The sequence below is a fragment of the Pleurodeles waltl genome, chromosome 7, assembly GCF_031143425.1.
Source record: "Pleurodeles waltl isolate 20211129_DDA chromosome 7, aPleWal1.hap1.20221129, whole genome shotgun sequence".
NCBI classification, from domain to species: domain Eukaryota; kingdom Metazoa; phylum Chordata; class Amphibia; order Caudata; family Salamandridae; genus Pleurodeles; species Pleurodeles waltl.
Window position 1 is genome coordinate 100,074,097 of NC_090446.1, and position 14,303 is coordinate 100,088,399.

The 14,303-nt window shown below is 46.4% G+C and overlaps 1 protein-coding gene across 2 annotated transcripts in view; it reads right to left on the reverse strand.

The window, feature by feature from the left end:
* The window catches only part of LAMA5 (laminin subunit alpha 5), a 467,726-nt gene that overhangs the window by 161,308 nt on the left and 292,115 nt on the right, over positions 1 to 14,303 (reverse strand). For both annotated transcript variants that reach the window (XM_069243153.1, XM_069243152.1), the window contains exons 53-56: positions 10,158 to 10,354; positions 9,881 to 9,997; positions 6,970 to 7,124; positions 4,026 to 4,167 (exon numbers count right to left, since the gene is read on the reverse strand). In XM_069243153.1, coding sequence (XP_069099254.1) covers positions 4,026 to 4,167; positions 6,970 to 7,124; positions 9,881 to 9,997; positions 10,158 to 10,354 — 611 coding nt within the window. The remainder of the gene's footprint in view (positions 1 to 4,025; positions 4,168 to 6,969; positions 7,125 to 9,880; positions 9,998 to 10,157; positions 10,355 to 14,303) is intronic.

Below are 14,303 nucleotides of genomic sequence, written 5' to 3' on the forward strand. Positions count from 1 at the left end.
CTAAGGTTTTATTTAGACACTGTAGGGGTATCATGCTCATGCACTGGTACCCTCACCTATGGTATAGTGCACCCTGCCTTAGGGCTGTAAGGCCTGCTAGAGGGGTGTCTTACCTATACTGCATAGGCAGTGAGAGGCTGGCATGGCACCCTGAGGGGAGTGCCATGTCGACTTACTCGTTTTGTCCTCACTAGCACACACAAGCTGGCAAGCAGTGTGTCTGTGCTGAGTGAGAGGTCTCCAGGGTGGCATAAGACATGCTGCAGCCCTTAGAGACCTTCCTTGGCATCAGGGCCCTTGGTACTTGAAGTACCAGTTACAAGGGACTTATCTGGATGCCAGGGTCTGCCAATTGTGGATACAAAAGTACAGGTTAGGGAAAGAACACTGGTGCTGGGGCCTGGTTAGCAGGCCTCAGCACACTTTCAATTGTAAACATAGCATCAGCAAAGGCAAAAAGTCAGGGGGCAACCATGCCAAGGAGGCATTTCCTTACACCGCGTCTTCGGAGGGCAGACCAGGGGGGTTTTGTAGGGCACCGGGGGGGACACAAGCCCACACAGAAATTTCACCCCAGCAGCGCGGGGCGGCCGGGTGCAGTGTAGAAACAAGCGTCGGGTTTGCAATGTTAGTCTATGAGAGATCAACGGATCTCTTCAGCGCTGCAGGCAGGCAAGGGGGGGCTTCCTCGGGGAAACCTCCACTTGGGCAAGGGAGAGGGACTCCTGGGGGTCACTTCTCCAGTGAAAGTCCGGTCCTTCAGGTCCTGGGGGCTGCGGGTGCAGGGTCTTTTCCAGGCGTCGGGACTTAGGTTTCAGAGAGTCGCCGTCAGGGGTAGCCTCGAGATTCCCTCTGCAGGCGGCGCTGTGGGGGCTCAGGGGGGACAGGTTTTGGTACTCACAGTCGTAGAGTAGTCCGGGGGTCCTCCCTGAGGTGTTGGTTCTCCACCAGCCGAGTCGGGGTCGCCGGGTGCAGTGTTGCAAGTCTCACGCTTCTTGCGGGGAGTTGCAGGGTTCTTTAAAGCTGCTTCTTGAAACAAAGTTGCAGTCTTTTTGGAGCAGGTCCGCTGTCCTCGGGAGTTTCTTGTCGTCGTCGAAGCAGGGCAGTCCTCAGAGGATTCAGAGGTCGCTGGTCCCTTTGGAAGGCGTCGCTGGAGCAGAGTTCTTTGGAAGGCAGGAGACAGGCCGGTGAGTTTCTGGAGCCAAGGCAGTTGTTGTCTTCTGGTCTTCCTCTGCAGGGGTTTTCAGCTGGGCAGTCCTTCTTCTTGTTGTTGCAGGAATCTAATTTTCTAGGGTTCAGGGTAGCCCTTAAATACTAAATTTAAGGGCGTGTTTAGGTCTGGGGGGTTAGTAGCCAATGGCTACTAGCCCTGAGGGTGGGTACACCCTCTTTGTGCTTCCTCCCAAGGGGAGGGGGTCACAATCCTAACCCTATTGGGGGAATCCTCCATCTGCAAGATGGAGGATTTCTAAAAGTTAGAGTCACCTCAGCTCAGGACACCTTAGGGGCTGTCCTGACTGGCCAGTGACTCCTCCTTGTTATTCTCATTATTTTCTCCGGCCTTGCCGCCAAAAGTGGGGGCCGGGGCCGGAGGGGGCGGGCAACTCCACTAGCTGGAGTGCCCTGCTGGGCTGTGACAAAGGGGTGAGCCTTTGAGGCTCACCGCCAGGTGTCACAGCTCCTGCCTGGGGGAGGTGTTAGCATCTCCACCCAGTGCAGGCTTTGTTACTGGCCTCAGAGTGACAAAGGCACTCTCCCCATGGGGCCAGCAACATGTCTCTAGTGTGGCAGGCTGCTGGAACTAGTCAGCCTACACAGACAGTCGGTTAGGTTTCAGGGGGCACCTCTAAGGTGCCCTCTGGGGTGTATTTTGCAATAAAATGTACACTGGCATCAGTGTGCATTTATTGTGCTGAGAAGTTTGATACCAAACTTCCCAGTTTTCAGTGTAGCCATTATGGTGCTGTGGAGTTCGTGATTGACAGACTCCCAGACCATATACTCTTATGGCTACCCTGCACTTACAATGTCTAAGGTTTTGTTTAGACACTGTAGGGGTACCATGCTCATGCACTGGTACCCTCACCTATGGTATAGTGCACCCTGCCTTAGGGCTGTAAGGCCTGCTAGAGGGGTGACTGACCTATACTTGCATAGGCAGTGAGAGGCTGGCATGGCACCCTGAGGGGAGTGCCATGTCGACTTACTCGTTTTGTTCTCACTAGCACACACAAGCTGGCAAGCAGTGTGTCTGTGCTGAGTGAGAGGTCTCCAGGGTGGCATAAGACATGCTGCAGCCCTTAGAGACCTTCCTTGGCATCAGGGCCCTTGGTACTAGAAGTACCAGTTACAAGGGACTTATCTGGATGCCAGGGTCTGCCAATTGTGGATACAAAAGTACAGGTTAGGGAAAGAACACTGGTGCTGGGGCCTGGTTTGCAGGCCTCAGCACACTTTCAATTGTAAACATAGCATCAGCAAAGGCAAAAAGTCAGGGGGCAACCATGCCAAGGAGGCATTTCCTTACAGCAAGCTACAGTCGGGAAAAGGATTTGGCTGTGACACCTGACAACTGGTAGTCCAGTGGTGAATGAACTTTGACCACACCAGAGAGGACCTCGTGGGATGTCAAAACATGCTTAGAACCCCCTCATCACCTTCCGGGCCAAGAGGTACCTAAAGGGAGACCCTCGTCGACCACTTCGCATCCACAGCATTCTTCAGCATTCTGTATCCTCAGCATCGGCATGATTCCACAGGAATCCAATGTATGGGGATAAAGTGACTGGAACTGCTGGAAGACTGCTTCTTCTGAGGAGGTAACTGTTTCTGAGGGCCTTGCTAGTCCCTCTGATGGTTTGAGTTATTTGGTGCTCCCTGCCAGGGTTGGCTGCCCCAAGTAATTGACCGATTTACAATTTGCCCAACTTTTTCTCTCAAAAAGCTTTTAAGTGTCAAATTTGTTGAGTTTGCCAATGCTTGCTGTGGTTGAGTGAAATGCTCGGATTTACAATATCCTGTTAATTCTATAGCTCTGGAACCCTCCAGTGGAGATTTTTCATTGTGGTTTGAGGAAATGGGGAGTATTATATGGTGTGGTTATGTGACCTCACCGACTTGCCAACCGCTTTAGGACCCTGAGGTTTACTGTGGCAATCCTTCAGCTCAACCCTGGGTAGCTGTTGCATTGAGCAATAAAGCTTACAAAAAGGAGCAGGTGTAAAGCATTTAAACAGCACCAAAACAATTGAAAAATAAATCATCAAGACTCTAAAGAAAACACACTCAAATGTATAAAAATAGACTATTTTTAGACGCCACTACGAAAAAAAAGTCACTATTACTTAAACTATTACACACAATCACCCACCAAATCACTGATGCATATACCACAAACTCGGACGGAGCAAAGATCTCCCATTAAAAGTGTCCCCCTCTCTTGGGGTGAGGGCTTTGCGAGGCATTGCAACTCCCACCAAGTGTGAAGCTGAACCAGATAATAAAGCGTGCCACCTAGATGTGGGAGTTCAGAATCCTAATTTTGGACTGCCCCCAAAAAGTGTGTGGTGTACACATTAGGACACTGCGTATAGAACACCTTACTTTAACCTTGCCTAAATGTTAGATCGTGGGTAATACTGTGAAAAGTCACCATTTTTTATTTCTTTAAGTATTGGGAGGGAGGATATGAGACAGACCAATCAAAATATGCCCCCCCCCTTCACTGTTGGCCTACTGAAGTACACCACTTCCCAAAGATATATTTCCCTTTCTCAAGAGATGAGAGCTCAAATAAGTAGAATCACATATTCAAATGCTGAATGAGTTACATTAAAAAAATATCCAAGTGCCTTTCAGGCCTCCTAGTGGCCTATGACAGTCAGGCGCTTGCACAGCCCATTCCAATTTAAACCCATAAGCTACTGAATGATGAACATAAATGCTTCAGTTTATGGACAAATGGAACAGCATCTTTAATAGCATTCTCCAAGATAGGATGGGTCTCATGTCATGGTACGACCTACCATCAGAGCACCGGTAGCTGCCTGGTGGGCATCGTTTGCTGCTTTCTCTGCATTCTTGACTGCATCAATGATACTGGCGTATGCATTTGAGGCATTGATCGCCTTCTGGATAAACTCATCTTGGTTAGCATCGTGGATCACACTAGGAAAAAAAAAAGAGAAAAAAATGGTTCTGAACTGGATGCGTAAGAAAGGTAACTATTTGTTTCAACAATTTTCTGTGGTAGGTTAAAATGTAGGAACAGGAAAACTGTTGAAAAGCCACATACAACATGTTCTGACCCCTAGTAAAAGACTGGCTGCCGTCAATTTGCATACTTAACTTTTAGGTAAGACCACAGTAATATGGCTTAGAAAGCGTACCTGGGGAATAAACCTTGAATATCACACAAGGCTACAGTCTTTATTCACACCACCCACATTAGTCACTTTGAAAGCAGGTCTGCAGGCCTGCCTCTGCAGCCCAACACCTGCAGCAGCATGCCAATAGAAACCATTTTGATATGTATAAAAGTATTTTTTTTTTATATTAGCTAAGTAACTTATAGGTGGTGCTTTGAAGCCCACATAATTTATAAAAGTGGGTCATATCATTATAAAATTGGAATGTCTCTGCAATCACCAGAAAAAAGTCAACATTTCACAATGTAGGCTGCAGCAGTCTCTTACTACTAACAAGGCCTACTAAAGACTAAAAGTTATAATTGAAAAAGTTGGCTTGGAGAAAAGTTACAGAGATGATCCACGCTATGTGGGAATATTTAGTTAAAGTCCAAATCAGTGATAAATTTGAATTTCTAATATATATAGAGCTGGGGCGATTTTGCAAAATGTTGATTTAGCAGAGAACCTGGCCAATAATAAATCCTGTTGGCCTGCATCACTCCGCTCCAGTAGCAGCGATTAGCTATTTGGAGAGAACTCAAATACCTTTCTAAGGTCCAACAATGTCCTTGGCCTACCAAGTGGGTCTCTAATTACTGGTAGACTGTCAAACTCACTCTGGAAGGGAGGGAAGCGATTAGGAAATCAACATGATTTGGACCACAAACGGGAGGACTGAGACTTGACCTGGTTACCATTTTTAGACAAGGAATGGAATTTATTATTAAGCATCAGCCCAGTTGCTCTCAGGTAGCCTTCTGGACATAAAGGGAAGAGAAGGGTATCCCAGCACAAAAGCCAGCAGACCATTTAGCACTAGGATCTGAGTTTAAGCTCTTGCTGAAGAGACTGAACCAGTCTGCCTCCTACTACTGGCTGCGGTAGGGTACCCTGCAAGTTTCTGAATTCTGGCAGTGACCAGAAGGGAAATGTTTAAGAACCTGAGAGTTTTAGAACAAGGGGGGGGGGCTGGATTCCAATAATGAAGTGGAGGTACACAGAAGTAAAAAGTTTGGGACCCACTGGTTTAGAAGCATTTGAGTGTATTAGCCCGTTAAGGAACGGAACCTTTCTCTCCCCTATTGGCCAGTGTAAGGCAGAACAGTTAGTAACATCTTTCTGATTTTCTGAGTTAGTAGCTACTTTCGGATTTTCATTTGTGGTGCAAGAGTGGCATCGAATGGTGGATTTTGGAAATGCACATATATTCTTATATGGATGCTTTGCAGCTTCCTTGTGCTCCAGAGAGACAGAGACAGAGAGACAGTCAGACAGAGATACATACAGTCAGAAAGACAAAGAGATAGGCAGACAGGCGGGCAGACAGACAGGAGGGCAGGCAGATGGACAGATAGATATCTTTGGTTCTCTTAAGCCAATTCAGGTTATTTTTCTGAGCACTATTGCATAAATACAGAACCCACATTTCTCTGGTGAAAAGCCTGCTTTCTGTGCAGTTGCTTCTAGGGGTTAAGCCCAGATTTTCTCATTGAAACTATGTTATTCTTAAGAAAGGTCTGAATTCCTGGTCTAATAATCCTGAATTACACAAGAGCTGCTTAGATCTTAGGCACATCAGCTCAAACAATTATTCAGAAACTTGTAACTATAGCACAGGAGCCATTTCTAAATGATTAGTATTGCATACCAGAGAAAACGTGCATAAAACAAACAAAAAAAAAAGAACACGACTGCTCAGACTTGTACGATGTGGTGTCAAAATGAGAGGGCGTGGCCGAGAAACACAGACACTGAACTCGTCCATTAGAGGGCAGTACGGTCCATAACCCTACACCCTGCCAGGTCTTTCTGCTCATGACAATGTCCATCTGCCACATTTTAATCTCTGTCTTTCACCCTACAAGCTCCACCTTAAAGTGGTGTTGTCATAACCCTAGTAAGTGGGACAACTGAGCATCATCTAATGCGGGCCCTGTCCTGAGAAAGGAGGTAAATACTGAGCTTCAATGTTAACAAATAAGAATTATTTTCCTCAACCCAGAGCAGAATCTGTCCTTTATGACCAATCTGAAGCTGCATCTCTACAGCATCTACCATGTAAGTCCATCAACACATGTTGACTTAGATAGCACTTCTCCCTACCTTTAACTATTATTAATGCCCAGAGTGACTTTAAAACACAAAATAACTTTGCATCAGCACGTTTCCTAGTCAATAACAGCACAGGCAGCGCACAGGTTTCAACAAAATAACAAGTATGTATAAAGATAGATCTTGGCATGTTTGTTCCAGGCAGTACATCTCCAAACATGGACACTGTGAGAGAGTCAAATTAAGAAGACTTTCAGGGTAGCAGTTCTGTAGTAAAGAGGCAGTGGGGTATCTTATCAGCATTTAAAAATTTAAAACATGTCATTAAGCAACACAGTGTCAATGCTGCCAGCCTAGCTTTGCTGCGGTCTGTTATAATGTTGAACCATCTGTTGGGTTCAATGCCAAGAGAAGAGAATCAAACAGTTCAGTGCGTGCAATGTGTCCAGCCCCGCAGCTCTGTATACCCGCACACGAAATCCTTATCCTCTGAAATGGCTATTCTCACCTAGAGAGATTCTTGGCCAGTTCGTTGAGCAGTTGTGCGTACTCCTCTGCCTCCTCCACGATGGGGATCTTGCTGCTCGCAGGTGAGAAACGCTTAACCTTCTCCATCAACGGAATCCGTGCCCCATCCAGACGAGCTGCCAGCTTTTCATACTCCTAGAAGGAGGAAAGAGGTCATGTTAGAAGAGAAGGTTCTACTTAACTGATGTAGGAAAGTGCCTCTTTGCTTTGCAAATATGGAGCACAGAATTCCGAGCGGCTGCATAATTTTTTAATTAAAAAAAAAAAAAAAAAAAAGATGCAATAGTGGCACAAGCTCCTTGTAACTAGGCCCCAGAATGTAGAGCATCAATACAAAAGTAATTACTGCTAGTCATTTCTTAACTGGTATTCATTCCTGTGCTGATGGAGTGAAAGTGTAACTAGTTTGTAAAGTTTCAACCCATTATCAAACCTATATGAGGGGTGGGCGCAGTTCGTGGAGTGCCCCTCCCCCGCTCGCCTCAACCCCTGGAGACCAACATCTCACACCGCTTGTTCTTACCTGGGAGCAGTGCGTCTCCATTCCCCTCAGTATCCATTAATTAACATTGGGCACCGACTCTGACCTCTGCGCCGCTGTGGGTGCACTCTTGGTACCAACCTGAACCTTACCTGGTGCTAATCTAAAACCCTGAAGACTGGGATTGTACGTCGTGTACTTACCTGTGAAACTGCATTCTTGTTTTCCTCCCATAGGTTAACATGGAAGACTCTGAAAATTGCACTGTGTCAATTTTTGAAACAGCAAAGTGTTTAAATTTACATACTGCTTACTTTATAATGAAGTTTTTGGTTCAAAGAATATATAGAAGCAACTGTTATTTTTCTAAGTTGGTCTCGGATTTATTCTTTGAGTGTGTATCTCATTTATTGCGTCTGTGAGTACATCAAATGTTTAACACAACTCCTTCATAAGCCTAAGTGCTCGCCCACACTACCACAAGAAGTACACTAGACCTATATATGTCTGCCTCTGCAAGCCTTTGGGGATCCACTGGACTCTATGCATAGTGAACTTCACTTTGGTGCACTATAGTGAGAGCTAGCTTCCAAAAACTTAGAAAAAGAAAATTACCCACTTCCCATTTCAATTGGTGTTGTAGAAACCCAACGTCTACTTTAAATGTCTAAGCCACAGCAGCGATTTTTATTACTCTCTGATGACTAGTAGACCCCAATAAATGGCCACCAAAACCAACCCCATATTCCTCTATGGCGCTCTATAAACAAGGAGGATCTCCCTGCCTTCATCCATCCCACATCCCTCAATGTCCCATGGTGCACTAACGCCTTGAACACCAGTATCTCGCCCCCCAACGGGATAATGTTCATGCAGAAATAAAAACGGATGTCCCCGGATAAGAAATTTACCACGTGCAATAATCATAGCCTATTCCAAGTTAAGCCCTTCAAAATGAGACGCAGCATGCAGGTTTTGGGGTTTAATGCTTGGAAATCCACATATCACAGTATTCGCCAGGCATTTTTCAGGTGAAATATTGGTTGGTTTCATTCAGTTCTGTTCATTCATTTATTCATTCAGAAAATCCTCCAAACAAGAGTCTGTAAACCCCCAGAATTCCCTCTCCCTAAGTCCCTTGATCATTCTTCAGAAAATCACTGTACTACTCTAGTCATCTTGGGAAGACTCAAAGATGATTTCAAATGAATGTTGCTGTGATAATCCTGATCCCTCAAGGTCGCACACAAGGAGAGGATAGGCTCTCATCATTGTCCCCCAAAACCCCTTCAAATCAATGCCCCTTGAGTGGCATCATGTGCCACCAAACCCCTCAAAGGACTATGGATCAGGGGTCAAGACACCTCCATGATGACGGCGATTCCCAATACCTGCATTTATCTTCAGTTATATCTGGCAACATGAAACAGGAAAAAATAAACCTATACCTAAACGTTAGGCCTACAATTGTAATGTTCGACACTCAACCAGAATGAAATCCTGAGGGAAAATAATAGTATTGAGGAGGGGTAGTTAAAACTACACCGGTGTTTGAGAAGACAAGGGGGTGAAGTTTGGGATAAGGAGGGGAGATAGGGCAGGTGAAAGCTCAAGGGCACAGATCCACAAGTGGGAGATCTGAAAGGTCTTGGGAAAATGTTACAAGAAGATAGTGATGGCCATCCTAAGGCCAATGCATTGTGAAGGAAGGTCGGGTAATAAGAAGCAGTACTCAAGAAATACAAAAATGATTAGAAACACTCAGTTTAACAAAGGAATATACTTGCTCTCGTTTCAGGCTGGCGATATGTCCAAACTCGACGTTGTCTAAATCAAGTATGTCAATGGGCCACGTAACTTTTTTTATGTAATTCTTCCTATTTTCGACTTCCTCGCATGATTTATTCCCCACACATTTTAGTGAGGTTACACATTAGTAGGCCCATGCTGGATAGAGCATCTGAATAGCTATTAGGGCTTGGCAGAGTCTGTTGTGTCTCCAACTACCTTCCCAGTTACATCCTTAAGGTAAAAGTCCTAACTATTAAAAGGGAGCACTTCTCCATCCCAGAAGATACTGTGGTCGTTTTGTATGTGCACTGCATTCATTCATGAAAGTACCTTCTAGGTAGTACTGAAAAGAGACCAAGGAAGTGCAACTGAAATTCAGTGTAGGGAGACCTCACTTAAAGTACACACCCAAAACGTATTATCTTGTATTTTTCACACATAACTTTTGAAAAACAATACAGACTTCATCTCTGCTCCAGTGTTACTGGACTTGGTAATTACTGAACCCCTCTGACTGCACACCCAGTATAAGAATGTCCATAGCACTTTTGCACCAATGAATGTTGGCCACACTTGATCTGCCAGGTGCAGATAAATGTGTCACACATTGGCTGCTTACCTCTTTCACCCGTTCAATCATCTGTAGCAGGTCCGACACCTGGATCAGAGCATCCTCTGCCATCCTCACTGCATTCTGCACTTGTGCATACTGGTCCAGGAGGTCTTTGATCTTTTGCTAGGAAACAAAAAAAGAGACATAGTCCAAGATGTTAAGGTGGTACCATCACGTACATTACAGAACGCGGCTATGCCTTCTAGCCGTTCATGTTAAGACAGAATTGTGGTCAACATGAAGGTTTTCATGAAAAATGATAGTCTGTTATATGTGGTCTCACCTGACTCTCCTCAAGGCTGTTCTGATTTAGGCTATTCAGGTCATCTGCCTGTCTGGTCTGGTTCACAGCATCATTTAGGGCATCCCGCAAGTCCATCAGCTCAGAGTTGTATTGAGACAGGCGATCCTGAATGTCATTTACTAGGTCCTGGTTGGCATCCAACTTATCAAACATTTCATTCTTGACCCGATCCAGCACTGACCCAGGAAGACAAAAAAAGGCTGATGAGTTTCTGGTGCGAAGAGGTTGCGAGACAGACACAAATCAGATCTAAACAAAGTCTATAGCAAAACAGACACAAAACCAGAATTCAATACAGCAACTTCCCCGCCAGGACAAGCTTTCTGGCTGTGATGTTTGTATTATGAATAAAAGAAAGTGGGGCATTCGCCAGGAAGGACCAGGGGCAGAAGGGGTGTTCTAGGTGGATATGCAGAGTAGTATTGCATCTAAGCATTTGTGTCCAAGTTCTTTGGAAAAAAAGAGCTCTGTTAAAGTGTGAGGGATTGACCATTACCAGTTAACTAGGATGATCCATGGATGGGGATCCTTAGCTTATGCAGGGGTGGGCTCCAAGACCCCTGTAATGTTCTTTACAATACCTCTCCCTGCACATTCAGTGCCTACTTTCATGGACTGGAGCTTCTAGGGTACAATATCTTTTCAGTTCTCTACCCATTCCTCAAGCCAGATCTAATCCTGGGACAGGCACAGGGAGGTCATCTAGCAACTGGTATTTGCTGCACTTATCTCTCTCCAAGCTGGTTAACGGACCGGTTTGAGTCTTGCTTCATATGCGTCCACCTAGACTACTCATTACAATGTAACTGCACAGCTAAGAGCAGATGGACTGGAAAGGCTGGTATCCAACACCCCCTCATTCTTGGTACCCACTGACCTCTTGTTCATCAGCAGGGCACAAATAGGACGGTATTTGATGTGAGACAGGGCCTCAGTCATCAAAGGATCCAGGCTGCTCTGTAGGTACACCAGTGGCTTGAAGTGCTATAAAACTATTATAATGTAGTACCACGAAGGCACCCGGCAAAGGCGGGAATGCATGAGAATAATACCAAGGATAATTTCTACCTGGCTCCAGAGAAAGGCTGGGTGAGGGAAATCATGTCCATCTATATAGTGATGGCTTCAATACATCTCAATAAGAACACTGTAGTGTGTCCTTAATTACCAACTGATAAATCACTATCAGATGTGTCAATCTGATTAAATTAAAATGGAAAAAATAATTAAATCAAGATTAAACTCCGTCCATATTCATGCAAATGCTTTACTGTGTTTTTATCAGATGTGTGGAGGCTATTCTATTCAGCCTCTAATCAAACCGTACCAAGTTAAGATGATCCTCATTCAAAGTTACAGCACTAGTACATGGTTACTGTAAGGAAATGCCTCCTTGGCATGGTTACCCCCTGACTTTTTGCCTTTGCTGATGCTAAGTTTTGATTTGAAAGTGTGCTGAGGCCTGCTAACCAGGCCCCAGCACCAGTGTTCTTTCCCTAACCTGTACTTTTTTTTCCACAATTGGCACACCCTGGCATCCAGGTAAGTCCCTTGTAACTGGTACCCCTGGTACCAAGGGCCCTGATGCCAGGGAAGGTCTCTATGGGCTGCAGCATATCTTATGCCACCCTGGGGACCCCTCACTCAGCACAGACACACTGCTTGCCAGCTTGTGTGTGCTAGTGGGGATAAAAAGACTAAGTCGACATGGCACTCCCCTCAGGGTGCCATGCCAACCTCACACTGCCTATGAAGTATGGATAAGTCACCCCTCTAGCAGGCCTTACAGTCCTAAGGCAGGGTGCACTATACCATAGGTGAGGGCATAAGTGCATGAGCACTATGGCCCTACAGTGTCTAAGCAAAACCTTAGACATTGTAAGTGCAGGGTAGCCATAAGAGTATATGGTCTGGGAGTCTGTCATGCACGAACTCCACAGCACCATAATGGCTACTCTGAAAACTGTGATGTTTTGTATCAAACTTCTCAGCACAATAAATGCACACTGATGCCAGTGTACATTTTATTGTAACATACACCCCGGAGGGCACCTTAGAGGTGCCCCCTGAAACCTTAACAGACTATCCGTGTAGGCTGACTAGTTCTAGCAGCCTGCCACACTAGAGACATGTTGCTGGCCACATGGGGAGAGTGCCTTTGTCACTCTGTGGCTAGTAACAAAGCCTGTACTGGGTGGAGGTGCTTCACACCTCCCCCTGCAGGAACTGTAACACCTGGCGGTGAGCCTCAAAGGCTCCCCCCCTTTGTTACAGCACCCCAGGGCACTCCAGCTAGTGGAGTTGCCCACCCCCTCCGGCCACGGCCCCCCTTTTGGCGGCAAGGCCGGAGGAGATAATGAGAAAAACAAGGAGGAGTCACTGGCCAGTCAGGACAGCCCCTAAGGTGTCCTGAGCTGAGGTGACTCTGACTTTTAGAAATCCTCCATCTTGCAGATGGAGGATTCCCCCAATAGGGATAGGAATGTACCCCCCTCCCCTTGGGAGGAGGCACAAAGAGGGTGTACCCACCCTCAGGGCTAGTAGCCATTGGCTACTAACCCCCCCAGACCTAAACACACCCTTAAATTTAGTATTTAAGGGCTCCCCAGAACCTAGGAACTCAGATTCCTGCAACCTAAGAAGAAGAGGACTGCTAAGCTGAAAAACTTAGAGAAGACAGAGACACAAACTGCTTTGGCCCCAGCTCTACCGGCCTGTTTCCCCACTTCTAAAGACACTGCTCAAGCGACGCTTTCCCCAGGGACCAGCGACCTCTGAATCCTCAGAGGACTGCCCTGCTCTAGAAGGACCAAGAACTCCTGAGGACAGCGGCTCTGTTCATCCAAGACTGCAACTCTGTAACAAAGGAGCAACTTTAAAACAACCTGCGTTTCCAGCCAGAAGCGTGAGACTTGCTACTCTGCACCCGACGCCCCCGGCTCGACTTGTGGAGAACAAACACTTCAGGGAGGACTCCCCACCGTGAGTAGCCAGAGTTGCCCCCCCTGACCCCCACAGCGACGCCTGCAGAGGGAATCCCCAGGCTCCACCTGACCGCGACTGCCTGCTCCTCAGATCCCAACGCCTGGTAAAGACTCTGCACCCGCAGCCCCCAGGACCTGAAAGATCCAAACTCCAGTGCAGGAGTGACCCCCAGGAGGCCCTCTCCCTTGCCCAGGTGGTGGCTACCCCGAGGAGCCCCCCCCCCCCCTTGCCTTCCTGCCTCGCTGAAGAGACCCCTTGGTCTCCCATTGAAACCTATTGAAAACCCGACGCGTGTTTGCACACTGCACCCGGCCGCCCCCGCGCTGCTGAGGGTGTACTTTCTGTGCTGACTTGTGTCCCCCCCGGTGCCCTACAAAACCCCCCTGGTCTGCCCTCCGAAGACGCGGGTACTTACCTGCTGGCAGACTGGAACCGGGGCACCCCCTTCTCCATTGAAGCCTATGCGTTTTGGGCACCACTTTGACCTCTGCACCTGACCGGCCCTGAGCTGCTGGTGTGGTAACTTTGGGGTTGCTCTGAACCCCCAACGGTGGGCTACCTTGGACTCCAAACTTGAACCCCGTAGGTGGTTTACTTACCTGCAAAAACTAACAAACACTTACCTCCCCCAGGAACTGTTGAAAATTGCACTGTCTAGTTTTAAAATAGCTATATGTGATTTATGTGAAAACTGTATATGCTATTTTGCTAATTCAAAGTTCCTAAAGTACCTACCTGCAATACCTTTCATTTGAAGTATTACAAGTAAATCTTGAACCTGTGGTTCTTAAAATAAACTAAGAAAAGATATTTTTCTATACAAAAACCTATTGGCCTGGAATTGTCTCTGAGTGTGTGTTCCTCATTTATTGCTTGTGTATGTACAACAAATGCTTAACACTACTCCTTTGATAAGCCTACTGCTCGACCACACTACCACAAAATAGAGCATTAGAATTATCTCTTTTTGCCACTATCTTACCTCTAAGGGGAACTCTTGGACCCTGTGCATACTATTCCTTACTTTGAAATAGTGCATACAGAGCCAACTTCCTACAGTTACCATAGTAGGAGTACTCAAAAGACTAACTGGAGGACCCCTTTTTCAAAGGCAAGCAGGGCATACAAGAAATACTCCAG